This window comes from Magnolia sinica, chromosome 14, assembly GCF_029962835.1.
Source record: "Magnolia sinica isolate HGM2019 chromosome 14, MsV1, whole genome shotgun sequence".
NCBI lineage: Eukaryota > Viridiplantae > Streptophyta > Magnoliopsida > Magnoliales > Magnoliaceae > Magnolia > Magnolia sinica.
This window is the reverse complement of record NC_080586.1, coordinates 3,005,427-3,030,983: the sequence shown is the minus strand read 5'-3', so window position 1 is coordinate 3,030,983 and position 25,557 is coordinate 3,005,427. Positions and strand designations below refer to the sequence as shown.

The following is a 25,557-nucleotide window of genomic DNA, read 5'->3' as shown; positions in this document are numbered from 1 at the left end:
AAGATCATTGATAAAACTCTTCCGGTTAGGCCCGCAAAGCCTCAAGAACCAGAAGAGGACAACAATGATGGATCCAGTGATGCCCCACAAAAAGTAGAACCGGAACTTCTAGAAAAGCCAGTTGCTCCATTCCCCCAATGGTTGGTTTCACCAAAACCTCTCTCTAACTCTCAGGATATCCTAGAGGTATTGAAACAGGTGAAAGTCAACATTCCTCTACTTGATGTCGTTAAACAGATACCTTCATATGCCAAATTCCTGAAAGACTTATGCACGACCAAAAGACGAAAAATTATTCAAAAGAAAATCTTCTTGACTAAGAAAGTGAGTGCGATCCTGAAGCAAGACGTGCCGCAGAAATTCAAGGATCCCGGTAGCCCAACCATATCATGTGCAATCGGGAACCATCGAATTGATTACGCACTTCTTGACTTAGGAGCGAGCGTCAATCTGATTCCCTACTCGGTATACAAACAATTAGGTTTGGGTGAATTAAAACCCACCCTAACCACACTACAACTTGCTGATCGCTCTGTTCGTGTACCAAGAGGGATAATTGAGGATGTGTTAGTCCAGGTCGATAGATTTTACTACCCTGTAGATTTTATCATCCTGGACACCAAACCCATCAATAACATGAGCACTCAGATTCCGGTCATTCTTGGTCGCCCATTCCTTGGCACGTGAAATGCAATTATCAATTGCAGGAATGGTATCATGACTATGTCTTTTGGAAATTTGACATTGGAGTCAAACATTTTTTTCAATAACGGCAGCAACTTAGAGGATGATGACGATTTCCACGACATTAACATGATTGACTCTTTCGTGGAAGATACGACACCGCTGACCTTATCCTCCGACCATCTGGAGACGTGCCTGGCCCACTCCCATGATTTTGATGATGACATGATTAGGGAGACGTGTGCCTTGCTTGATACTGCACCGGTACTTGAAGTTAACTGGTGGAGGCCACAATTTGAAGAATTGCCACAAACCGATGTAGTGCATCTACCATCTAACCTCAAGCCGCCGAAGCTTGACCTAAAACCTTTGCCCTCTGATTTGAAATATGCCTATTTAGGTCAAGATGAGACATACCCGGTGGTGATCTCTGCCCACCTGGAGAAAGAACAGGAGAGTATGCTCATATCTACTCTCATTGAGCATAAAGGAGCCCTGGGATGGATGATAGCGGACCTCAAGGGAATCGATCCCTCGATTTGTACTCACCACATATATCTTGAGGATAATGCAAAAATCGCTCGGCAACCACAACGTAGACTAAATCCAAACATGAAGGAAGTAGTTAAGGCCGAGGTTCTTAAACTATTGGATGTGGGTATTATATACCCTATATCTGATAGTCAATGGGTGAGTCCAACTCAAGTGGTCCCTAAGAAGTCCGGAATCACCATCGTAGCCAATGCTAATAATGAACTCGTGCCAACTAGAGTCACTACTGGTTGGAGAATGTGCATTAACTACAGGAAGTTGAATACCGTCACGAGGAAAGACCACTTTCCTTTACCATTCATTGATCAGATCCTGGAAAGGTTAGCTGGTCATTCCTATTACAATTTCCTTGACGGGTATTCGGGCTACAACCAGATAGAGATAGCCCCTGAAGACCAAGAAAAGACCACATTTACATGTCTCTACGGCACCTCTGCCTATCGAAGGATGCCATTCGGACTATGTAATGCCCCTGCCACCTTTCAGCGATGTATGCTTAGTATCTTTTCTGATATGGTAGGGCAATATCTGGAGGTCTTCATGGACGATTTCTCTGTTTACGGTCCATCTTTCAGCAAGTGCTTGAAAAGTCTTAAATGTGTGCTAAAAAGATGTGAAGAAAAGAACTTGGTACTTAATTGGGAGAAGTGTCATTTCATGGTTCAGAAGGGAATTGTCCTTAGGCATATCATCTCGTCCAAAGGAATCGAGGTAGATAAGGCAAAAATCGATCTTATCTCTAACCTACCGCCACCCAAGAACATCAGAGACGTGCGATCCTTCTTAGGACACGCAGGATTTTACAGGCGATTCATAAAGGACTTTAGTCTCCTCTCTCGTCCTTTATGTAATCTTCTTCAAAAGGATGCTCCGTACGAGTGGACTGAGCAATGCCAGGAAGCTTTCACCAAGCTTAAGGGCATGTTAACCACTGCACCTATCATGCAGCCACCTGACTGGAGCCTTCCTTTTGAGCTTATGTGCGACGCTTCTGATTATGCTCTTGGAGCGGTCTTAGGCCAGAGAAAAGATAAGCGGCCCTACGTCATTCATTACACAAGTAGAACTTTAAATTCTGCCCAGGTAAACTACTCGACTACGGAAAAGGAACTCTTAGCTGTAGTGTTTGCCTTGGACAAATTTAGGTCCTACCTGATCGAATCCAAGATCATTATCTATACAGATCATGCGGCACTGAAGTATATTCTTTTTAAGAATGATTCTAAGCCCCGCTTGATACGATGGATCCTTCTACTCCAAGAATTCGATTTGGAAATTAAAGATAAAAAGGGAGTAGAAAACGTTGTGGCCGATCACCTTTCTCGCCTTAATACCTCTGATTCCCTTGAGACGCCCCATATCAACGACATGTTCCCTGATGAACAACTGTTCAGAGTCTCCCATTCACCTTGGTTTGCTGATATTGCTAATTATCTTGCTACAGGTGCCATACCGACACAGTGGACTGCGCAAGATAAGAAGAAATTTTTCACCGAGGTCCTCAACTTTTTCTGGGATGATCCTTATTTATTTAAATATTGCCCAGACCAAATCCTAAGGAGATGTGTACCAGACGATGAGCATCAGAGTGTCATCTCCTTCTGTCACTCACAGGCCTGTGGTGGTCACTTTTCTGCTAAAAAGACCACGGCCAAGATTCTGCAGTGTGGCTTTTACTGGCCCACTATGTTTAGGGACACTCATGAGTTTTGCAAAGCTTGTGAGCGTTGTCAGAAATTGGGAGCATTGTCCCGTCGAAATATGATGCCTTTGAATCCCATCCTTATCATTGAAGCATTTGATTGCTGGGGCATCGATTTCATGGGACCATTCCCCCAATCGTTTGGAAATCTGTATATTTTGTTCGCCGTGGATTATGTCACTAAATGGGTCGAAGCGATTCCGTGTCGAAAGAATGACCATCGCACGGTCATTAATTTCCTAAAAGAAAACATCCTTTCTCGATTCGGAACGCCTCGAGCCATTATTAGTGATGGGGGCTCACACTTTTGTAATAGACCATTCGAGAGCTTAATGAAGAAATACGGTATCTCTCATAAGGTGAGCACCCCATACCATCCACAGATAAGTGGACAAGCTGAGATTTTCAATAAGGAGATTAAACACATTTTGGAGAAAACGGTTAACCCTGATCGTAAGGATTGGTCAATCCGATTGACCGATGCCTTATGGGCATACCGTACTGCCTTTAAAACCCCTATTGGAATGTCTCCCTTTAGACTTGTCTATGGGAAAGCTTGTCACTTGCCTGTGGAGCTGGAACATAAAGCGTACTGGGCGATCAAAAATCTTAATTTCAATCTGGACAACGCTGGCTCGCTACGCAAACTTCAATTGAATGAACTGGAGGAAATCCGGAATGATGCGTACGATAATTCGAGAATTTACAAGGACAAGATGAAAGCATTTCATGACCAACACATTTTGCGAAAATCATTCATGCCTGGTCAGAAGGTCCTTTTGTACAATTCTCGATTACATCTCTTTCCGGGTAAGCTTCGATCTCGTTGGACCGGCCCTTACATTGTTGTCACTGTTTTTCCATATGGGGCTGTTGAGATAAGAGATCCCGACAATGGCAAAGAGTTTAAAGTCAATGGACATCGATTGAAACCATTTATCGAGAAATTTGATTCAGAGGACATGTCCATGCCTCTGACTGATCCTGTTTACCAGGATTGATCTCCTAGTCTGATGGAGGTATAGGTAGGTTTCCTGTTTTCTTAAGACTATGGTAGTTGCTTTATTTGTCTGGCTGAAGACGATAAACTTAGCGCTCCTGGGAGGCAACCCAGTTCTTCATTTCATGTCATTTTTATCATTAGTCAGTTCAATGTTTGTGGGTAACATTACTGCAAACCCTCACGAGACTACAACTCGTCCACTAGGGGTAACATAGGGGTTTAAAGGCTTGTTGCATACGCTAAATGCAATCGAGAGCACCTACGAAAGTGGTATAGGTAGGATTTTATTTTTTATTTTAGCTTGCTTTTGTTGGTTTCTCTCTTGTGCTGACCCGCTCTTACATAGATATCTTTGGAAAGCCTCTTGATTCTTTCGTCCAGGTACTATCTTTCCATCACTCCTCTTATATTTCCGTTGTCCTATGTGCATCGCATTTTTATTTCTTTTACATTGAGGACAATGTAGACTTTTGGTTGGGGGTGGGAGATTAGGTCTCCTAATCAGTGTTTTCTTGGTCTTGAGCAAAAGTTGTGAAAATTTTTAAATTTTTCTAGAATTTCGTATGAATTCGAAGCGATTTTGATGGCCATCTTGGATTTAGAATTACAAGATAAGTGATGTTGGAATTGATGACTCTTGGATTCAACTATTTGTTAGATCTCACAGTTAAGTTAGAACTATTAATCCATGATTAGAAGTCTTAAACATTGAGTGAATCATAATTTTACATGTCACATCTCGCTTACACGTTAAGATTTCATTCGATATTGAAGGATTAATTTGGTAATCACTAAGCTTGAAAGGAACCAACTTGAGAAATTGAGCGAATGGTTTTCACCATAGGTTTGCTCACTACAGGTGAAGGTTTGATTCCCCAAGGTTGACATTCATAAACTTTTTGGCGACCGGTCTTTACCATAGGTTTGCTCCCCATAGGTGTAGATTCGATTCTCCTCCTTGGCTGTACTTTTAAACAAGTTGACATAGTGTGAAAAAAATTAAAAGCTGAAGGAATAAAAAGATGATCTGTGAGGCAAGTTTTGGTTATCATGAATCTTCTTATTGGTTACCAATGATATCCTGAATTAGAGAAGTGAATTTTAATAATGTTAAGCCGAGATTACACGATACACCCATGGAATTTAATATTTAGAATTGTTCTAATTAATGGATTAATATCTGAGCTTGATTATGAAGTTTACCGTGAGCTTGATTTCAGGAGAAAGTAATGCCAACATTCATGAATCTTAGAATTCGAGTATCTGAATTGTTTTTCATAAATCTCTTGAGTTTGTAGAAATTGTCCTGTAATTCTCAATTTATTTTTCGCATACCTTGCTCGGGACTAGCAAGATGCTGCTTGGGGGTTGTGTTAAGGGTCAAATACTGCATATTAGACCCCAATTATTTCCTGGATTTACAAGCATAATGCCGGTTAATGACCTGATTTAATCGTATTTGTGATGCAGAGTATGTTTACGAGCATGGGCTGGAAAAGATGTTAAAAGCATGGATTTAAAGCTCAGGCATTACCGAGGGCAAGGGATGGACCCCAGGAGACCAAGATCGACGGATGTGCATGCCAGGGATTCAAGAAAATCAAGAAATTGGAGCTTAAGTGGCCCAAAAGACGTTCAAAATGCAAGATCACAGGGTTCTCCCCATCCGATCAGCTCAAAACTTTATACATGGCCTGAGGGTCATAAATTAACCGTACACGTAAATTTTCATCCATTGGATCGCTGTGGAAGGGGCCCAACGGATAGATCAGCCCATAAATCAGTGATTTGGGGCCTGCCTGGTGTCTGAAAATGCTTCAATCTTGGGCTCAACTCACTAAATGATCTGACAAAACAAATGGACGGAGCGGATTTATTATATACAGCAAGGTGGGACCCAGTTGTGTAAGAGAGAGTACACACTGGATGTGCACTCGGGCCACACTCGCGATTTGACTGCGTTTGACCCACATCCATTCGAGTCCTAAACGGAGACGGAACGTCTCTGTTTTCGTTCACGCATAGCCGACCACGTGATGGAGGAATGGGCCACCATCATCACGGATAATTCCGATCCAGACCGTCCATTCATTCTAAAAGGCTAAACCGACCGTAAAGGAGTTTCTCCAAATCCATGCACGTATATATGCGTAGGACTCGGGTTAAATACAGGATGGACGGCTGAGTTAAAATCCAATGGACCACGCCTAACTTGATCCAAAATCATCCATCTCTGATTGATTTTTTCTTGTGATTCTAATGGACGACGTGGATTCATCGAACAAGCAGTGAAGTGGGCCCCACCATCAGTACAGCGTTCGAACCGCGCAAGCCCTGTTGCGCGCAGCCGGGACTTCCGGGCGGTTCCTTGATCAAGACGGTGGTCGGATCAGCAATCCAAATCGTTCATTTTCATCAGCAGGGAGCCGTGACCACCTCCAAGAAGTCCGATTCTGATTTTGGACGATCAGTCGTCCAAAATCTCGATCCAAACACAAGATGTCTGCGTTCCACTGCGCATACGAACGCGGTTTGCGTTCCTGGCTGCATAAGGATTGTCTCCGCAACCTATTTCTGGTAGGACTCTGCAACAGCTCTCGAGGACAGCTCTATAAAGAGAGAAGGCTGGAACGTGGGGAGGGGTATTCAATTGGGAAGGCCGAGACGTGAAGTTTTAAGAGAAAAAACGTAAAGGAAGGAGGGGAGTTTGGCTGCTGCTGCACGTCAGGGAGCAAGCGCTGGAGCGGGGCTTTTTGCTGAGATCGTGTGGAGTTTGGCTCATTTTCTTCAGGCGTGAGTTGAGCTTGGTGATAGGGAGCTCAGTTAAGGCACGGCTGGAACGTGAGAGAGAGGGAAAAGACTAAGTTCTCTTCTTTTCTTTTCTTTTTCATGTTCTTTTCCTTTGTATTTGCTTTGAGTTCAGGCTAATAATGTTGGGCTAAACCTCTTAGCCGGGGCTAAGAGGTGAAGCTTGTAGCCTGATGGGAGAGATGTTGCTTGTGCCTTTTGATTAGATTGAAGAGATTTTTGATTTAATTTTATGGGAATATTTTTAGTTTTTAATGGCATGTTGTGACTGAAATTACAATGGGCTTGCAATGGCTTTGAGTATTCCTCTTCTCTTATTTTGATTATAATGTCAGGAAGCCCTGATGTTCGCCATCGTCTCCTGGGCATGGTTGGATGTCGGTACCCTTCCTAACCTTCATAATCATCTGATTGGTTGGTAATTAGTTTAATTCTGTTATTTGCTCTGTCTCCTGAGCATGGTTTGATGATGGAATCCATTCTGATTCAAATACCTTTCATCCCTTTAAAGTTATATCAGAGGAAATTCAATTTAATTTCCATGATTTTTGAAGCAGGCATAAGGATCTCCCTGATCCCTACAAGTGGATCCTCTGAATCCCTAGTTTCCTTCCTCAGAATTCCTTAAAGTTTTAGATAATTTTTCCACAATTGTTTCTTAAATTACATTTGATTTTGATTACATCTTAGGCTAGTTCTATTTCTACCTAGTTTCAGATAACGTACAGGTATCAGTCCCTGTGGATTCGACCTCGGTCTTACCGAGTTTATTACTACATCACAACCCTATACTTGGGGAGTGAACAGTATTCTTTGAAGATCAGTGCATAGAAGACATTGGTAAGCCAGAGAAGAATCAGCCTAGTTCAGGTGAGCTAGATGACATGGATCCAGTTATTCCTCCCATGGTGCCTAATGACGGGGGAGTACAGCAAGGTGCAGAAGACGAGGGAGTTCCTACAGAAGATGGACCGGGAGAGCAGCCCCTAATAGATCCAGCTATTGAGCCACAGGTGAGGAGGTCATTTAGGGACAGACAACCGTCCAAGAGGCACTCGCCGCATGAGTACATTATGCTTACTGATGGGGGAGAGCTAGAAGATTATTCTGAGGCCCTAGCTGACGAGCATAAGGGGGAGTGGTTGAAAGTTATGCAAAAGGATATGGAATCCTTGCATAAGAACCACAACATGATATGGTGAAACTGCCTAAGGGCAAGAAAGCTCTGAGCAATAAGTGGGTGTTCAGAAAGAATATTGCGCAGAAGAATTCACAGACGAGGTTCAAGGCCAGACTTGTGGTGCGAGAAAATATTCTCAATAGTGGTAAAGATGACATCCATACAGGTATTGCTTGGGTTGGCGGCTAGTATGGATCTAAAGATAGAGCAGTTAGATGTTAAAACTGTCTTTCTCCATGGTGACCTGGAAGAAGAGATTTACATACACCAACCAGAGGGGTTCAGAGTCAAAGGCAAAAAGCATATGGTGTTTAGGCTGAGGAAGAGCTTGTATGGGCTGAAACAAGCCCCAAGGCAATGGTACAAGAAGTTCGACTCGTTCATGTTACAGCATGGGTATGACAGAACGGAGTTGGACCACTATGTGTTCACGCAAGTTCTTAGATAGTGATTTCTTAGTTCTGTACGTTGATGGCATACTAGTCATGGAAAAAGACATCAAAAAGATCGACAGGCTGAAATAGGAATTGGGCAAGTCTTTTGCGATGAAAGACTTGGGCCCAGCTAAGCAGATCCTAGGAATGGAGATAACACGTGACAGAAGCAGCAGGAAGCTTGATAAAGTCCTATAGTGGTTCAATATGAATGCAGCGAAGCCGGTCAGTACTCCACTGGATGGTCATTTCAGATTGAGCGACAGGTAGTATCTCAAGACGAAGGCAGAGGTTGATGAGATGCAGAAGATACCCTACGCATCAGCAGTAGGAAGTTTGATGTATGCTATGGTGTGTACACGCCCAGACATAGCATATGCGGTTGGTGTTGTCAGCCGGTATCTTACCAATCCTAGCAAAGAGCATTAGGCAGCAGTGAAGTAGATATTGCGGTATCTAAGAGGCTCATCCAGGTTGAGCTTATACTATGGTGACGGAAAACCTGTGTTAGAGGGCTACACAGATGTAGATATGGCAGGTGACATAGACTCCAAAAAGTCTACATTGGGGTTCATGTTCACGTTTGCAGGGGGAGCGGTTTCTTGGCAGAGCAAGCTATAGAAGGTCGTAGCATTGTCGACAACAGAGGCCGAGTACATTGCAGTCATAGAGGCATATAAAGAGATGCTTTGGATGAAGAGGTTTCTATAGGAACTTAGCCTGGAGTAGCACGTAGTCTATTGCGATAGTCAAAGTGTTATACACTTGAGCAAGAATCCAAGTCAGCATTCCAAGTCAAAGCACATAGAGATTCGGTATCACTGAATCGGGGATACTTTGGAACAGAAGGTGTTACAACTTGAGAAGGTCCACATAGACAATAATGGGTCAGACATGATGACCAAGGCATTGCTCAAGGGTAAGTTTGAGGTTTGTAAAAACGTAGCTGGCTTGAAGAATGTGAATCCCTCCTGGGTCGGAAAGTGGGAGATTTGATGGGATTTCCTCCCAAGCTCGACCGGTTGTGAGCCTCACTAGACCGGTTGAGAGTGGTGCTCGATCAGTCGAGGGAGGTGCTCGACCAGAATCCAAGTCCCGCGACTTTGTGTTTATTTTTTCTGTAGTACTCGACCAGTCGAGGGAGGTGCTCGACCAGTCGAGGGCACTACTCGACCAGTCGAGGTTACGCAGATTTGAGTCCAGATCTTGTGCGGATTGTGAAAATCTGAGGCGGTTTCGCAAGAGGTGCGAAAGGGAGTTGCCTAGACTATAAATAGGGGTTCCTAGGGCTTTTCTAGGTAATGCAAGAGGGTTTCCTAAAGCTTTGCAAGGGTTTGCCAAAGGGTTTAGGGCTATCAAAGGTGAGAGAGAGAGAGAAAAAAGAGAGAGAGAGAGAGAGGAAGCTTGTGGAAGGGAGTCGACGTCTCAGTGCTTCTACGTCCTCATGATCGGTGAGATCTCTACATTTTCTTTTTATCCTCTTATTGTTTATCCACTCCTGCGTGAGTGAAGAAGGTTGGGTCCAAGCGGTGTGTGCTTGTGATCGGTTATAACGTTCTACTTCATAGTGGATTGTTGATCTGGACGAGGTCCCGTGGTTTTTACCTCTTTGAGGGTTTTCCATGTAAAAACTCTTATATCATGTGATTTGTGCTTTGATTTATTTCATCGCTTTATTATCCCATAATTCTGGTGTTTTTGAGAGGCTAGATCCTAAGGTTTTGTGCAACGGCCCCCAACATCGGTAACATGTACAGGTTGATTGGGAGCACTTCAAAAGGTGGAACTACAATGGCTATAGCGAATTCCACCTCTGCATGTGTGTGGTATGCTGGGCATGGGCACATGAGTGGGCAGGGCATGAAGGCTGAGACACGCGGACTGGGATACAAAGCAGGTGGAGCAGCTACCTGTGAGAAGAATCACACAACATAATTGCAAGATATTGGCGAGGTACATGAACGACTCCAATATCGTAAGAGATCCATCTTCTATTCAGATGGCTCTAGGTGAGCCTGGTGCTGAGAAGTGGAAAGTGACTATGAGCGATGTGATGGACTCATTGTACCAGATCAACACATGGGAGCTGATGGAGCTTCCATTGGACCGGGAAGCAGTTGGATGTAGGTGGATCTTCAGGAGGATACAACATAAATACAGAGCGAGGTTGGTAGCGATAGGTTATACTCAGAGAGAATGGATCAGCTTCTCAAAGATATTCGCGCTGGCGGTATAGCAGGTGTCTATTAGATCCATGATTGGCGCTGGTTGGCCAATGCGATCTCGAGCTGGAAATGATGGATGTGGAGTCTGCACTTCTGCATAGGAAATTGGAAGAGCAGATCTACATGAAGCAAACAGAGCGGTTCGAAGTTTAAAGGGGCTGAGAAAGAGTTTGCAGGAGGTCGTGGTATGACCTGTCGCCTAGACAGTGGTTTGATTCCTTCATGGTGAGTCAGGAATTGTATACTGATGACATGTAGATCGTCAATTATGACATGTCTGAAATCAATGTACTGAAGACTTGATTAAGTGGGACATTTAGGATGAAAGATCGGGGGGCTGCAAAGATGGTTTTCAGCATTAAGACTGAAAGAGGAGCAGATTTTAGTAATCATAGGTAGAATATCTTGGGTAGGTATTGATCAAGCATGTGATGGACCAGGCAAAGCCGGAGAGCGTTCCCTACGCATCTCTCTTCAAGTTTTCCTCAGAACATGTCCCAAAACAGATGAGGAAAAGCAGGATATATCTCATGAGCCTTATCCGAATGCGGTTGGCAGTGCATGCCATGGTCTGTATTAGACCGGTTATTTCACAGGCTATGAGTGTTGTAAGAAAATACCTCGGCAAGTAATAGTGGGCAGTGGTGAGATGGTAAGAAGACTACGTCTTTCCTTTGGAGAAGACAGGGGCAAAGGTGGTTGGGCACGTGGATTCTGATACGGCAGACATGCTCATGTAAAACGTTCCTGCAGAGAAGTTCAAGTTCTGTGCAACTTCTCTGGGCTTGGCGATGGCGAAAAATAAGGACGGAGTGTGCACGAGAAGCTATGATGTGATGAAAAGATAAGAGAAGAGGTCGAGAAGCTACATGGTTGAAGATTGAAGAGATGGTGGAGATTGTTGTAAAACAAATGTCTTAAATCTTGGTTCACCGCACTGCTCGACCAGTTGAGGGACTGACTTGACTAGTCGAAGGTCCCTTTGACTGGTCAAAGCCTGTTTGGCTCGAAGTCCAGCGATGATGTATTTGAAATTTTTAGGTCTTTCGACCAGTTGAAGGACAGGCTCGACCAGTCGAAGGTTACACAAATGGTGCGCGGATTCTATGCAGACTGCATAAATTTGAGGCGGTTTCAGAGAGGTGCGTAAGTGGAGTTTCTTAAACTATAAATAGGGGTCCCTAGGGTCTTTCTAAGTAATGTTAAGGCTTCCTAAAGGTATTCCAAGGGTTCCTAAAAGGGTTTTAGGGTTTCTAAAGGGTGTAGCAAGGGTGAGATTCAAGATTGTTCGAATCGGATAAGTCCTTTCTCTTTGTGATATCTATTTTCATAGTGGATTTCCGTCCCTTTGTGCCGTAGTTTTTTCCTGAAAGAGTTTTCCGCGTTAAATCTTTGTGTTCTCTTGTGATTGCTTGGTGCTCTTGGATTGCTATCCTAGATCCATATCTGTGTGATTCCGCAACACAAATCCCCAACAAGGATCATATTCTTCCCTCGCGGAATCCACTTTATCAAGTGAAGTCATCCAATCCCACGTTTAGACCATATTCTTCCTTTGCAAAATACATTCTATCAAGCGAAGTCTACGTTTGGTGAACTATGTAATTGTAATCAACGGACCACATTTCACAACTGATGCTGGTTAGTACACATATGCAACTTGAATGTCACATGTAAAGGGCACAAATGGATAAAACACATATATCAATGTGGGGCCCACAAATGTAGTAGATTTCAAAATCCACCAAAAATGCTGCAGTACGTAGTATTTGCTCTAGATTAATCCAATCCTTCCCGTCATTCTCAAACATCAAATGGAATTTGTTTTGGATCAAATGCAATTTCATACGAGATAATACCACGTATTAATTAGGCCCTTATTATTACTCAAACACATGAAAAGACAACAATGTATTAGGTGAATAGGATAGTCAGCACTTCATCAAGTGTGAATAGGATAGCCACCACCACTTTTTAAATTGTGCAAAAAATAACATAGGGTCTAGCCAAACTATCCCTTTGCACGGCTTTGATCTACCGTCCATCACAAAAATAGCTTAATTTTATCATTAGTTGCACATTCAAAGTACTCGAAAAATGATGATCGTGAGTGAATACCTTTCTCACGAGCATGACCATGGGACCCACTAGTGTCTATCGTATGAAGACATGCTCTAGTGCTCTCAGAGCACTGTACTAGTTGCATTTGGACACTTAGAAAGTCCAATCCACTGATCTGGACCGGCCATTAGGTCTAACATCCATTTCATGAGCAACCATGCAAAAATCACAGCAATCTTACAAATATTAACCATTTAATCAATGGCCTTTGATATGGATAGCCATGATCATTTACATAAAAAAGGTCCAATCTACAATTTGAGCCATCTATTTGTTAGGGCTCAAGTAGATGAATAACATAGATGTATGTATGTTAGTATATAAACGTAATTGCATATGATAATGAATACTCACGCACACATGTCACATACACCTCGATGGATGATAAGTTACTATCCTCCAATATTAGACAGCATGTCAGCATCTCAGGCGGGCCACACATCGAAGATCGCATTGCTAAAAAAAAGAAGGTGGATCCACTTATCAGGTGGGCCACACGGTATGGAAATAATGGATGATCAATGGTCTCATTCAATGAATGCCCATTGGTGAGTGGATCGTTGTGATCTTTGCGCCATGTAATCTTCATGGTGGGCCCATCTTTTGGACGGCTCAGATCAAATGTCATATGTTATGGGTAAAACTGGATTGATTGACTGACTGGATTGACCAAACTACTCTAAACAGTTGAAAGCAATGAAGGCAAACAACTCGGACGAGAGATTGGGAAAGAGCTTGCCCCGGATGTCTCAAGTACAATCTCCGTGACTAATCCAAGCACTACTTATGAGTGGTAGATTTGGTCTTTCTTGACATTTCACTATTGCGAGGGATAGCTATGGGCGCCGACCTGATCATAGAATTCGATCTTGACCCCGATCTCCAACTAAGCCCGGTCTGCAAGATCCCGACCCCAATCACCAACTAAGCTCAGTCTGCGTGACCCAACCAAAGTGACTTAAAGATTGACTTTGACTATCGACCACAACCTCCTCGGATGCCGACCACCAAGAGATGTCTCATTCGTATACGGAAATGATTATCTTCTCGAGATCTTTGCTGAGAATCATGCCGAGATAGGCACCATATACCCAGGAGAAGATTCCTTGTGTGATATGTATCTACATGGCAGACTCATTACCATATACGGAAGAGGTCTCGAAAGATTATAAATAAGAGCTCTACTTACGGTAGAAGGTATGCACTATTACCCTAATTGGACTAGACTTAGGCTGAGACTGTGCTTAATCTGACTTAGGCATAGAAGAATCCCCTCCATTGTCACCTGATTTTGCAAGTACACGACAGTCTAATAGGGATGACCAGATCTCAGCATCAACATCATACATACATGAGAATGGCACGTGTGCCCAATTTGGTCCATCCCAATATCACTCACATAGACTTTGAAAATGGTAGCGATTCATTCTCCTCACAAGTGGCACTGAAATATGCTTATCCAAACCATTTAAATCGTGGGGCATCTCTCTAAAATCAAACCAAGCAATCATAACCAAGTGATTAAAAGTAAAATAATTAGCGGTCTAAATTCTAAGAGAGAAAATAATAAGATGGTTACTGTTGATGCAAAAACCTGGTCGTCCCTCTTGACTTTCGAATACCTGCACAAGAAGAAGACAAAGGAGACCTTGGCTAGTGCAGGGGACCCTCCGATGCCAAAGTCAGGGCTAGGAATCTGGGTCTTTTAGTATTAAGGGGGTCTGGGAGAGAGTTTTTGCGTACCTTTCACCCTTGGAGTCTCTCCTATTTATAGGAGAGGGAGGATCCCGCCGTACGAGGATTCTTTCCTGATATTTTAGATATTTGATTTAGGTGTAATTTTATTTATGGGTACTTCCCGATCGGGAATCCTTTTACAAAATTCTTAGGATGGTGTTTAAGATTACATCGTCTTTCCTTTACTCGGCTCGACCTCGATAGATTTGTAATCTCGGCTGACTTACAGAGGAGGCTTTTTGCCTACTTCGGATGAAACCGAGTCGGTTCAGGACTGATGTTTTTCTTCTATCCGATAGCCAATATCACAACCAACCCTGCATAGGTCGGTCCCAGAATCAGTCAGGTGGCTTTCCGATTTTGGGTCTTTAATAGGTCCTTTTAGACATTGCTGCCTCGTTAACCGAGTCAACTTGATGTGTCTCATACTTGCCTAAAGCTCTCGACTATCTCGGTGCCTTTGGTCGGGATTCATTCCCTACAAATCCGAACAAGTCTCTCTTTTGGCTTTATCTTGCTCAGTCCAAGCTATTGGCTCGGATCCCTCGGACAATTTCAATAGAGTTGGTTCATTCCATAACCAAGTCTCCGAACTTGTCATATTTTTCCCTAACATTAAGCCCCTACTTCTTGTGTCGGTTGTATCGGCACTAAGGAGTAATGCATTGCAGACCGAGGTTATGATGGGGCATTTATTGCTTCTTGTGTCGTTCTTGATGTGCGACGGATCGTTACTCGAGGTCGCACGAGCGGACAGCCGTCAAGTCGTTTCATCCGCTTATGAGCGTCAGACACGTGGCGAAGACGTTACTTGCGTCAGTCGGCGTGCGCCACGCGTCAGGCAGGAGAGTCGAAATAGGCATCGATTTGACTCCTCCTTAAATGCTGATGCCACGTGGCTCGGCTATAAAAGGAAGAGCGGGATTGACTTTTGCATTTTCGTCTGCCGGTTAATCTCCTTCTTTCGTTCTCTCTTCTTCCTTCTTTACTGCACTTGCATTCTACCATTCTTCTTCGTCCTCGCTTTCTTCCTCCCTCCTCAACTATGTGCTTTTCGTCTTTCTGGTGAGTCTTATCTTCCTCCCTTTTTTTTTCATCGTTCAATGACAATGCATCCTTCAAGTCCCCAAGAGGGGATTTCCGGTGATGAGGGCAAAATGGAGTATTTTTGAAATGTTTCGAAATCGCCTTCCTTACTAGGGGAGATGGCGATGAGCGCTAATGAGGCTTTCCAGCTCACCGCTAGGATGTCTAGCGCGACTCCAGCAGAACGCCCTGCTCCAAAGGACCCTTCTGTTTTGAGGCATGCCCTGGGCAGCCCACCCCTTTTTTCCCTGGGGATGACTTAGAGGAAGAGGAAGAAGAATTAGGAACCTCTGAGTCGGCTCTTCCCAGGGGACCGATGAGGACCGAGTTTGGAGGAACCACTGAGTCGGTTCCCCTATGGAGATCAGCTCGATTTATTGATTCGACAGCTGAAGAAGGAGAGGCTGCCGAGAATGGGAAGGTCGGAGATGAATAGAAGGGACTTGTTCCCTCAGTTTTGACTGAGGCGGATTTGGATAGGATCCGAGTAGGGTATCATATTCCCGACTCAGTAATTCTTCAACTTCCGCTTTCGATTGAATTGCCTGACCATCCCCTCCTGGGATGGTCGCAATTTTTCAAGTCGCCATGCAATGTGGCTTGCGTCTGCCGTTACAACCCATTGTTCAAGATTTTCTTTCCCGGCTCAGAATTGCTCCCGGGCAGATAGTCCCGAAAGGGTAGAGGAACTTATTTGGATGTGCAGTGTTGTGGGCTGAGACAGAGCAGCCCCCACTGACTGTGGACGAGTTCCTCTATCTATACCAAGTTCGGTCGAACACTTCGCAGCCCGGCTGGTATTTTTTGAGTGCTTGGCGGAACAAGGGTGGTTCTTTGATAATTAACTCTCCTACCTCTAACAAGCATTGGAGAGAGAGGTGGTTCTGGGCATACGGTCACTGGAAAACTGTCGAGCCTGGTCTATTCGAATCTCTCGTTCCCCTAGTGTTCTCTAAAGCAGGTGACTCGGCATGCCTTTTCCCTCGTTTTGCCTTGATAACATCCTTTTGAGTCTGAATGACCATATTCTGCAGATATTTTTAAGAAAAAGCCGAAGCTAGCAGCCAACGCCTTAGCTCGGATCAGAGACTTGTGGACATTAAGCCCAGAAGATAGGTCTTGGAAGTCTCTTTTACAACCGGAGCGTCTTCTTCTTTCAGGCCTGGATTCATCCATGACAGGTATCTTTGAATTATTCAGACACATCCTTCTTGAATTTTCCTGACTCTGCATTTTGTCTGACACAGAAATGGCTGAAGCTCAACCCCTTATGAGGTCATCGTCGAAGTTAAAGGATCCTCCTAGGTCAGTCCTTCTGTCGGAGCCTCGACCTCCAAAGAAGGCGAAAACTGCTCCCTCAGTCATGGACCCTTCCGCCCTAGTCGCTACTACTTTGGCTGTCCGACCATGGTCGTTCTTTCTGACCCTGAAGAGAGGGCGGAGGACGTTCCGGTCGAGTCTCGGGCGACTCTTGAGCCAGGACCTATTGCAGAGCGGGTCTCGGGGCGAAGAGAGGAGAGAGTTCAAGGGAGGAGTCGGCTCCACAGGAGCAATCATCCTTTCGTCGGGCCGTAGCAGACATGGTTCCTTGGGCTGTTTCTGCCGGGATCGAAAAGGAATTCGCTTCCATCTTCGAAGCTCCCGGGAGTCAGATACTCTCCCATGCTACGAAGGTCTTGCTTCAGGTAGGATTTTAAATTTATCCTTTAACTCTCTGTTTCTTTCGGCTTTTAATCGAACTTCATTTTTTTAAAGGCAGCTCGCTCCTTGCCTGCTGAGAGCCAGCGTGGACTTGACCGAGGCTGAGAAGGCCCAGAAACACGTGGCGAACGTCGAAGCGGCCCGAAAATGGGTAGCAGAGGCAGAGGCTCAACTTGAGATTACCTCAACTCGGGTCAGGCGTTTAACTAGCGAGTTGGCTCGGAAGGCGACTAAAGATGCTAGAGCTGAATGTGCTCGAATGGCTCAGCTGCTGAACGGGGCCATTGATGAGAGTCGGCAACTTCGCCTGGCTCGTGACGCCTCCGAGGAGAAGCTGGCTCGGCTGAAAGCTGATAGAAAAGCAGCGCTCGAGGTGGCCAGGAAAGAGGCAAGAGAGAAGGCTATAAAAGACTTCCTTGAATCTCCGGAGTTTGAAGATGAGAGAGATCGCCTATACGCGAGTGCGTACGAATCTTGCATCCAAGTGGTGAAGCAGTTTTTTCCTGACCTTGATCTCTCGAAACTCGAGGAAGGGCCCCCCGAGGATCCGGCGACTGAAGCGGCTGAGTCTGATGATGTTACGGGTGGTGCCGAGGCCAAGTCTGAAGCGGCTCAGGCTCCAGAGGTCATTTCGAATGACCCTTGATAGCCTTGGAGCTCAGTTTTTGGTACCATCATCGGCTCCATTTTTGGCACTAACACCAGCTCCGCTTGGAGCTCGATTTTTAGTACCATCATCGGCTCACTTTTGGTACCATCATCGGCTCTATTTTCGGCACCAACACCAGCTCCGGGCAAACTCGAGAAATAGCGTTAACCGAAGAAGGAATTCACACGTTGTGGCCGATCTTTCTTTTGCTCCTTTCTAGTTTAACAATGTATTGCTGAAGCAAGATGTAACTCGATATAACATATTGATAAATGAATATGCTCAGTTTCATTTTATTCATTTTTTACTTAGTTTACATGCCTTTTTTTTCGAGCCTTCTTCATTGCTTGGCCGTGCTGACTTTAAGGGTAATAGATTTTCAGATGCTCGGCATTTCACTGATGAGGTAGTAGTTGTCCGGTTAGGTCTTCTATTTGATACGTCCCTGGTCGAATGGTGGCCGAAACGATATAAGGCCCTTCCCAGTTGGGTCTCAGTGATGCTGAGCCAACTTCCTTAGTATTGAAAAACGTCTTTCGGAGAACCATGTCTCCCACTCGAAAACGTCTGACCTTGACTCAGGCGTTATAGAACCGAGTTACATGTTGTTGCCAAGCTCCCATACGTAGCTGAGCTCTTTCTCTTTGTTCATCCACAAGATCGAGTCTGAGAATTAAGAGTTGTTTATTATCCTCTTCGTTAAACGAACTGACTCAGGTTGAAGGCAGCCCGATCTCGACCGGAGTGATGGCTTCTGAGTCATAAGTAAGGGAGAAAGGAGTTGCACCTGTGGCGGTTCGAGCTGTAGTTTGATATGCCCACAATATTATCGGGAGTTCTTCAGCCCATACTCTTTTGGCTCGGTCGAGCTTGGTTTGGAGATGCTATTTGATGATCTTATTGACTGCCTCAACCTATCCGTTCATGTGAGGATGGTGGGGCGACGAGTACACATTTCTGATTCTGAGGTTGCCACACATTTCACAAAAGCTACTATTGTCGAACTGCTTTCCATTGTCAGTAACAATGGTTCGGGGTACTCCGAACCGACAAACAATATTTTTCCATATAAAGTCAATGATCTTCTGTTCGGTTATTTTTGTCAGTGGCTCAGCCTCGGCCCATTTCGTGAAGTAATCCACGGCTACGACAACGAACTTGGTCTCGCCCCTTCCCACAGGGAGTGGGCCTATGATGTCGATTTCCCATTGTGCGAAGGGCCAAGGACCAGTCATAGTGTCAGCGCTTCTGGAGGTTGTTTCGGGATAACCTCGAATCTCTGACATTTGTCGCATTTCTGAACGAACTTACGAGCGTCGTATTGGTAGTCAGCCTGTAATATCCCTGATGTAACACCTTATGCGCGAGTGACCGTCCTCCTGAATGGTTTCCCTAGATCCCTTCGTGAATTTTCCATAGTACATAGTCCGCTTCACTGGGGTTTAGGCATCTCAGCAGTGGAGCATAATAACCTTTCTTGTATAAAGTCCCGTTGAGTATGGTGTAACGGGAGGCTCGGATCTTTAACCGTTGGGCCTTGGCACGGTCTTCAGGAAGCTCACCCTTATTGAGATATCAGACGATCGGATCAATCCAAGAAGGTTCCGAGTCAATTATATGTATGACCGAGCTAAATGGTTCATTAATACTTGGCTTAGCGATGTACTCGACTGGAACAGACATGAGTATATCATTTTCGTCGGCGGAGGTAAGTTTTGCTAATAGATCGGCTTTGGCATTCTCTGTCCGAGGGATCCGAGTGACAACACAACACCGAAAGCCACTGATCAGTTCTTTAGCTTTCTTCATGTATGCTTTTAATTGCTCTTTCCGTGTTTGATATACATCTGTAATTTGGTTAACAACCAGCTAAGAATCATTGAAAACATTTAGATGCGTAGCACCCAAGTTGGCCGCGAGTTGAAGGCTGAGTAACAACGTTTCATATTCTGCTGTATTGTTCGACGCTTGAAATCCAAGTCTTAAGGCATACTGTATGTAGGTTTGATCTGGAGTTTCCAGAACTACTCCTGCCCCGCTTGCCTTAGAGTTGGAAGAACCGTTGACATACAACTTCCAGGGTATTGGGTCGGTGATGACGCAGGGGAAGCAATAGTCGATTCTTCAACAGGCTCAGTCGTAGGCTCAATCATCAGGTTGGTTTGTGGTGTTACTTCAGCAATGAAGTCGGCCACGGCTTGCCCTTTGATCGCTACTCTCGGCTTATACTGAATGTCGAATTCACTGAGTTTAATTGCCCACTTTGTAAGTCGGCTGGATGCATTCGGTTTCTGTAAAATCTGCCGTAGTGGGAGATCGGTTATAACGACAATGGTATGGGCTTGGAAGTATGGCCGAAGTCGGCGGAAGGAGACTACTAGAAGTAGGGCCACTTTTTCCAAGAGTGGATATCTTATCTCTGCAGGTAATAGTGCTTTACTGACGTAGTAAACCAGCAGCTGCTTATCTTCATGCTCACGTATTAGGGCCAAACTAATTGCTGCTTCAGACACCGCTAGGTACAGTAGCAGAGCTTCTCCTGGCTCGAGTTTCGATAAGAGTAGTGAAGATCCGAGATAAGACTTTAATTGCTGGAAAGCTGCTTCGCACTCTTTCGTCCAATTTACCGTTTATCGTCTCTTCAATTGTTTGAAGAACGGGAGACATTTATCTGTGGCTTTGGACAGGGAACGATTAAATGCCTCTACCCATCCAGTCAGTGTTTGTATATCTTTAATCATTTTCGGAGATTCCATGTCGAGCAGGGCTTTTATTTTTTTCGAGTTTGCCTCTATTCCACGCTGACTGACCAGGAAACCGAGGAATTTTCCCGAGCTTACGTCAAAAGCACATTTGCTCGAGTTCAGCTTCATTTGGAACTTGCGTAAGATAAGGAACATTTCTTCTAGGTTGGCTATATAGTCGGCTACGTGTACACTTTTGACGAGCATGTCGTCAATATACACTTCCATGGTTCGGCCGATCAGCCGAGCAAAGATTTTTTTCACCAATCTTTGATAAGTTGCACCAGCATTTTTCAAACCAAACGGCATCACATGATAACAATAAAGGCCTTTATCAGTAACAAAGGTAGTTTTAGATTTATCGGACTGATGCATTACAATCTGATTATACCCTGAATACGCATCCATAAAGCTAAGAAGTTCATGCCCCGCAGTACTATCTACCAACTGGTCTATCCTTGAAAGATGAAAGCTATCCTTCGGGCAGGCTTTATTTAGGTTGGTATAGTCAATACAAACTCACCACTTTCCATTAGCTTTCTCCACAAGTACGACATTAGCTACCCATTTCGTGTAGTATATCTCTTCTATGAATTTTTCCTTGAGGAGTTTACTAACCTCTTCCCCAATGAAAGCGTACCTTTCGAAGCCGAGTGGTCGTCACTTCTGTCGGATTGGTCGGTAGGTCGAATCGATATTGAGTCGGTGAGTGATCACTGATGGGTCAATTCCCCGCATATCTTCATGGCTCCATATAAATACATCAGCATATCGTCGAAGCAGGGCTATTAAATTATCTTTCAAGGTTGATCGCAAAGACGAGCCAACTTGCACTGTTTTAGACCCATCTGTCTCGACCAAAGGCACCGAGATAAGGTCTTCAACTGGTTGCCCTCATTCATGTGTCTCGACCTGGGGGTCCAGCGATTCGATCATCGATACTTCGGTTGGAGCTCTCTCGGTGGGTATTTTTACAGCTGTCATGTAGCAACGTCTCGCGTCCTGCTGATCTCCTTTGATGACTTCGACTCCCAACTCAGTCGAGAATTTCATTGAGAGGTGGTATGTAGATACCACGGCCTGGAGGAGACTCAGAGAGGGTTGGCCGAGTATAGTGTTGTACACGGACGATTGGTTGACTATCAGAAAATCAACAATTATCGTTGCTTGGTGCGGAGGGTTCCCAGCTGTGAGTGGCAGTGAGATGATCCCTTCCGAGAGTATCTATCCCCCCGAGAATCTAACCAATGGGGTACGAATCGGTCGTAATGCCGATCGTTCAACACCCATCCTGTCGAACGCCTGAGTGAATAATACGTCAGCCGATGACCTGGTGTCGACGAGTATGCGGAACACCCTTCGGTTTGCAATGGTCAGAGTAACGACCAATGCATCGTCATGTGGATGATGGATACCTCGGGCATCTTCATTAGTGAACGAGATACAGTACTTTTCCTTCTTTTTTTCCTTTAAAGGCCGAGCTATGATCAGAATTTCAGATTCAGATCGGCTGAGGCTTCTAGCGTGTTTTTTCGGGTATTATTTGAGTCGCCTCCGCACAGGGGTCCTCCGATTATTGTCCGAATTTTCTCTGTGGATCGGTTGTCGCTCGGTCATTCTTTCATTGCTCATGTTCTCTCGACATGTTCTTTGAGGCAGCCTTCTCGGATAAGCTTTTCGATATCCTCCTTCAAGTGATAGCAATCACTTGTACTATGGACATGATCGCGATGGTAGTGACAGTACTTGTCCTTATTTCATCAGTTTAGATTACTCCGCGGCTTATTCGGCCAACTTACAAATCCTTCACTTTTGATTTCCATCAACACCTGTTCTCGAGGTTTGTTAAGCAGGGTGTATGTCGAAAACATTCGATCGGGTCACTTACCTGACTTTCGTTCGTCGCGCGTTTGGTCGTCCTTATGCTTTTTTCCTCTGGCGGAGTCAACTTCTTTCTTGGCTGACTCTTTGGCCGTGGTTTTTGCGTTCTGGACGGCTTCACGCAAATTCCGCGTTTCTTTGGTTTTTGCGTATTTGTCCGACTGAGTCATGAACTCTGCCAAAGTTTCGAGCGGATTCTTGTCTAGGGATGCCAGAAATGGCTTGTCCCTCACACCTTGCATGATGGAGTTGAGTGTTGTCTCCTCCGAATATTTCTAAACTTGGAGCGACTCGAAGTTGAATCGTTTGATGTAATCTTTCAACAACTATCCCTCCTTCTGAACTATATTGTTTAGATGTGCTGGGGGATTCAATTTCTTCTTCCCGCCAATAAATTGGTAAGGAAAGCGTCACTAAGTTCTGAGAAGGTTTGGATGGACTTTGGTTTCAACTGTTTGAACCAAAGTCGGACTACGTTGGCTAAGGTAAGGGAGAAAGCCCGACACATTATGGCGTCCGAGGCATCATGTAATTCCATGTACGTCTAGAAGCATTCGATGTGCTCAGTTGGGTTGGTTTTACTAGTGAAAGGTGTAATTTGCAGAAGACGGAACCGTTCTGGTAATCGAGCCTGCATTACTTCCTCCACAAAAGGGGACGCTTTTGTTTTGGGTCAATTCTGACGCAAATCCCGACCCTGTTTCATGTCCTCGATCTCTTCCCGCACCTCCCTCCTGAAATCTTGAAGATCGGCTTTCCACGGTTCGTCACTTTCGGCCATTCCTTCGACCGGAAGCCGGCTGCACCTCCGTCGATCGATTCCATGTTAGAGGTCAGTGGGGGGTGGCACGGTAGTAGCGGAATGAGCGGGTGCTGGTTTAGACGGACCTTGGGGCCGACTTCACTGAGGGAATGTTGGTTGCGGGGCGACAGGCTCGGGATCAGCAACTTGCTGCGGGACGTTAGTCGTCTGAACACTCGACGGAACTTGCTGCTGGTATATCTGTTCCAACAACTGTTTCATGACATTGATGTCGGATCTGAGTTCCTGAACTTCTTTATCCAGTCACCCATTACCTCGGTTCCGCTGAGTGTTTCTCGTCCCAGCAAAGGTCGCTGGTCGAGCAGCGAAATTCTGACCTTGATTCCCTCAGACAGTATTTGCATCCGTTTGCTCAACGGCAGCAACCTCATTCAGATCTTCTTGGATAATTCTTCTAATAACCACCATTAAAGCACGTTTTACAGCCTCTGGATAGAGCGTAGGAAACGACTTTTTGTATCGATTCCCATAGACGGCGCCAAACTGTTGATGCAAAAACCTGGTCGTCCCTCTTGACTTTCGAGTACTTGCACAAGAAGAAGACAAAGGAGACCTTGGCTAGTGCAGGGGACCCTCCAATGCCAAAGTCAAGGCTAGGAATCTGGGTCTTTTAGTATTGAGGGGGTCTGGGAGAGAGTTTTTACGCACCTTTCACCCTTGGAGTCTCTCCTATTTATAAGAGAGGGAGGATCCCGCTGTACGAGGATTCTTTCCCGATATTTTAGAGATTTGATTTAGGTGTAATTTTGTTTATGGATACTTCCTGATCCCCAGATTTTCGGAATCGGGAATCCTTTTACAAAATTCTTGGGACGGTGTTTAAGATTACACCATCTCTCCTTTACTCGGCTCGGCCTCGATAGATTCGTAATCTCGGGTGGCTTACGGAGGAGGCTTTTTGCTTACTGTCGGACGAAACTGAGTCTGTTCAGGACCGATATTTTTCTTCTATCTGATAGTCGATATCACAACCAACCCTGCATAGGTCGGACCCAGAATCGGTCAGGTGGCTTTCCGATTTTTGGGCTTTAATAGGTCATTTTAGATATTACTGCCTCGTTAACCGAGTCAACTTGATGTGTCTTATACTTGCCTAATGCTCTCGACTATTTCGGTGCCTTTGGTCGGGATTCATTCCCTACAAATCCGAACAAGTCTCTCTTTTAGCTTTATCTTGCTCGGTCCGAGCTATTGGCTCAGATCCCTCGGACAATTTCAATAGAGTTGATTCATTCCATAACCGAGTCTCCAGACTTGTCATATTTTTCCCCAACGGTTACTATTATCTTATAGGGGTCATTCTATGACTATGCTCCATCCACAATGAGGTCAGCAATTTGAAGAGCGACCACCATTTTCAAAATGGTGGTGGTGAACTATCAAAGGAGTCTAGCGCATGTATGTACCGTAGTTCCAAAACTCGGAGACTTGACTCAAAACTCGGCCGAGTCACTAGGAAAATCGCTTGTCAACATGACCTGTCGAGTTAGCACGCTGAGTCAACTCACTCAAAGACTCGATCTAATTGAGTCAGCATTTCGAGTTTTGAAACTATGGTATGTATGGTACTTATGTTATGGCATGTATGCATGTATGTATATGAGAAGGGATGACATACCTATCTATTCTTTCTTTCAGTTTCTGCAATAACTGGCGATTATCGTTCTCTATGTGCTTGATAAGCTTCTCTATCAACTCATGCCTTTCAAGTGCCCCAAGCTTCGTAACATCGACCATTCTCGTTCGTTGATTGTTGGACAGAGAAAATCTCAACCGTTCGAAGGTGGGCAATCTCTCGATCGCCGCCCATTGTAATTCGACTTCGTCCGCGTCATTCTCTCTCGTAGAATTCTCACTCGAACTATTCAGAGAACGGTGGCGATCAATCAATGAAACAGACTCGAGTATCAGCTCATCTCTACCTTCGAAATGTGACATCCTTGATAGCTTGAAGAATTTCAAAAGTCAGAGAGAGAGAGAGAACAGATTTCTTAGCTATATTATCAGTGGAGTTCGATTTACTTCTGTCGCGACTCAGAACTCAGCATCTTTCTCCGAATCACTGAGGCCCACATGCTGAGTGATCCGATGATCGTAACCGTCCACGCTTTTTGAATCAATGATATACAGATACCCATAGAAAATTAGGCTGAATGGATGATTGTGACTATCACCATCTATAGATGAATTTTGATCGATGAAAAGAAAATAGCAAATTTTCAATGGC

General features: G+C 44.7%; 1 protein-coding gene across 2 annotated transcripts in view; it reads right to left on the bottom strand.

Annotated features, from left to right (window-relative positions):
• LOC131225302 (pleiotropic drug resistance protein 3-like) overlaps nucleotides 1-25,324 on the bottom strand; it is a 48,557-nt gene extending 23,233 nt beyond the window's left edge. For both annotated transcript variants that reach the window (XM_058220810.1, XM_058220812.1), the window contains exon 1: nucleotides 24,949-25,324. In XM_058220810.1, the coding sequence (XP_058076793.1) occupies nucleotides 24,949-25,268 (320 nt within the window). In that variant the 5' untranslated portion in view covers nucleotides 25,269-25,324. The remainder of the gene's footprint in view (nucleotides 1-24,948) is intronic.
• Nucleotides 25,325-25,557: the final 233 nt, after the last annotated feature.